We start from the raw sequence: 2,500 nt of genomic DNA on the forward strand, positions 1-2,500 counted from the left end.
CTCGCCGCAAATCGAACTAGGGCGAGGTGGCTTACTCAAGGCCACACAGCGCAGCGGCGGGTGAACGAACCCGGTACCTTTTGGGTACGAAGCAAAGACCGTACCGCTGAGCCAAGCTATGTAAATATAACAGCTAATAAAGCCATGAATACTTTTTTCACCCCATCTGAACACAAGAAATATCAAGGTAGACCACCAACGTCAATTCACACTGTACTCAATAGAGACCTAAAAGGCCTTCAAAATAACAAAGTATGAAAATCAAAGGAAGACCTTACGAAATTAGCATCCACAGCAAAAGACCGTGAACAGTGGAATGAAATGACACGGATATTTAGAGAGGCAGCCGTGGCATCCCGATCGGATGGTTAGGAAGCGAAAGGCCTTAAGTCAGTAAGTCATTCTCTTTGATAATTTGCTCATTGGCCAATCATCACATAGAATATATATATATAATTTTTTTGTAGTTGTTTTGTAAAATTAAAAGCAAATACAACAGGCCTGACAGGAATATAATGCATGCATCCCTGTTTATTTATATAGAAGCATTTTTTAAACAAGACAAAATAAAACATACAGGCAAATTTTGGAGAATAAAAGAAAGAATTTCCAGCTCCAAGATTAGAATATCCTCTACATGTGTAGCTTGGACTTTGGTCTGTAGATAGAAGAAAATTTAATTAACGTGAATGTTTTATGAGATCAAATCTGTATCCTGAACAAACAGTTTCGATTTTAATTAAAGACTGAATAGTGGTCCCAGCTTTGTAATGCAACATGTAGCAGGCCTTTTTGTGAATTATTGTGTAATCTATTTTAAGTTTCAAAAACATTCACCAAATATTCTGTCCTATAACTCGCTATATTAATTTTCAAACAAACAAAACATTGACAATCTTTCACAGAGCACATAATTAATAACGTGACTAAATTTACTCCATTTTTCATGTACAACAAAGACCTTCTGAATCATGATGTCGATCGCATCTTGATGGCAAAAATTATGTTAGAATCTTGTAAATGTAAATAACTGATTTATAGTTTCATTTCTACCACGCTTCACCGAAATATTTCAGAGCCTTCCAGGATGTATAATATTTATTATAGATTATATATTGTAATCAAATACATGTTTGGGAAAAAAAGTATCTGATCAGGTTAGACATAGCGAAGCTACACATTGAAAAGGTTGAGAATCTCAATTCATTTTTTAAAATAAACACATACGATAAAATGGGCAAATTTGTCACATACATAAAATATGGAATAATCACCCACCATTAGGGTTGTAGATGACAGGCAGAGATAAGGTGTTTGCAATAAGATTTCCATCTGAATCCAGCCACTGTGGTATACCTGGAGGTTTTCCTGAATTCTTCAGATGACAATGACATGTCCTAGTTGTGTCCCCTTCTTTGATGTAACCCTGGGTTGAATCTCCGTCTTTGGGGCAATTCTTCAATTCTACTTCCGGTAACACTGGGGAATGAGATCAGCGACATCTATATAGTATTAGTAGACAATAGATGAGATGCGTGTAATAATGAATTGAAATGACCAGTAATGAATACAGAACAAATTATAAAAGTCTGATGATTTGAATTCGAAGCAGATCAAAAATATATAAATATCATGGAAACTTCTATGTAAGAAAGGATAACCTTTTTTTCCTTCGTTTATTTTTGCGTGCATTATAGCATTATGGGATTGTCGAGTTTCTTTTTCTCTGTCCTCACCTCCGTGTCACTCAGCAGCGATAGGGTAGCTAGGTCTGATCTACCAGGCAAAAACTGCTTTCCGAAATGTAGTGTTCTATCAATTGAGTAGCAAACAATTCCTATTGTCCGTTTCACGCTGTTGGATCCGGGATAAGTTCGCACTACATGGGACTCAGACCTCTAAATGACAACTTATTTAGTTACATATAAAAATATTGAGAGGAAATAATGTAATATAAGACATCATTATCCCATAAACATGAACAGGAAGATCGTGTTAAGGCGGTGTGTTTTGACATTGAGAGATATAGAAAGACGTGAACCACGATTTTTCTTTGATGGGACAAAGTTGTTGATGGAATAAATACCTTATCCTTGTACATCCAATTTCATGTTGCGTAGTGTAAAAAGGTGGTACTTGCTATAAACAGCCAATAAAATAAAATATCAATAATAGCTATTTTCTGGCCAAAACGCCTTGGGTTATAGAGAAGAATTATGAAGAGTATGAGAGATAAATTCCAATGCAGGCTCCTACTTGATTAACCTGTTGTATCATGTGTGTATTGTCTCCCCTTGTGGACCTCCTATGAATTCACGATCCAAAGCTGTTGGCAACTTATTAATTTTTCATTTACTTCAATATATGGAACATCCAGCACAAATGGTCTGCAGTTTTTGATTGTTTGATTTATTTTTTTGGTCAATAAGGAAGGTTTGTAAAGTGTAATGATTCTAGATATGATAACATATTATGGGTGATTTGTTGTCAAAGGTTTTTT

At 35.4% G+C, this 2,500-nt stretch overlaps 1 protein-coding gene across 1 annotated transcript in view; it reads right to left on the bottom strand.

Moving 5' to 3' along the window:
- Positions 1 to 494: 494 nt before the first annotated feature.
- The window catches only part of LOC144962377 (uncharacterized), a gene marked incomplete at its 3' end in the record, with an annotated part of 7,391 nt that continues 5,385 nt past the window's right edge, over positions 495 to 2,500 (bottom strand). The window contains exons 5-6 of the mRNA XM_078895266.1: positions 1,279 to 1,479; positions 495 to 658 (exon numbers count right to left, since the gene is read on the bottom strand). Of these exons, the coding sequence (XP_078751392.1) occupies positions 495 to 658; positions 1,279 to 1,479 (365 nt within the window). The remainder of the gene's footprint in view (positions 659 to 1,278; positions 1,480 to 2,500) is intronic.

Source organism: Berghia stephanieae, unplaced genomic scaffold, assembly GCF_034508935.2.
Source record: "Berghia stephanieae isolate SIO BIC M18660-M18661 unplaced genomic scaffold, UCSD_Bste_1.3 scaffold993, whole genome shotgun sequence".
NCBI classification, from domain to species: Eukaryota; Metazoa; Mollusca; class Gastropoda; order Nudibranchia; family Aeolidiidae; genus Berghia; species Berghia stephanieae.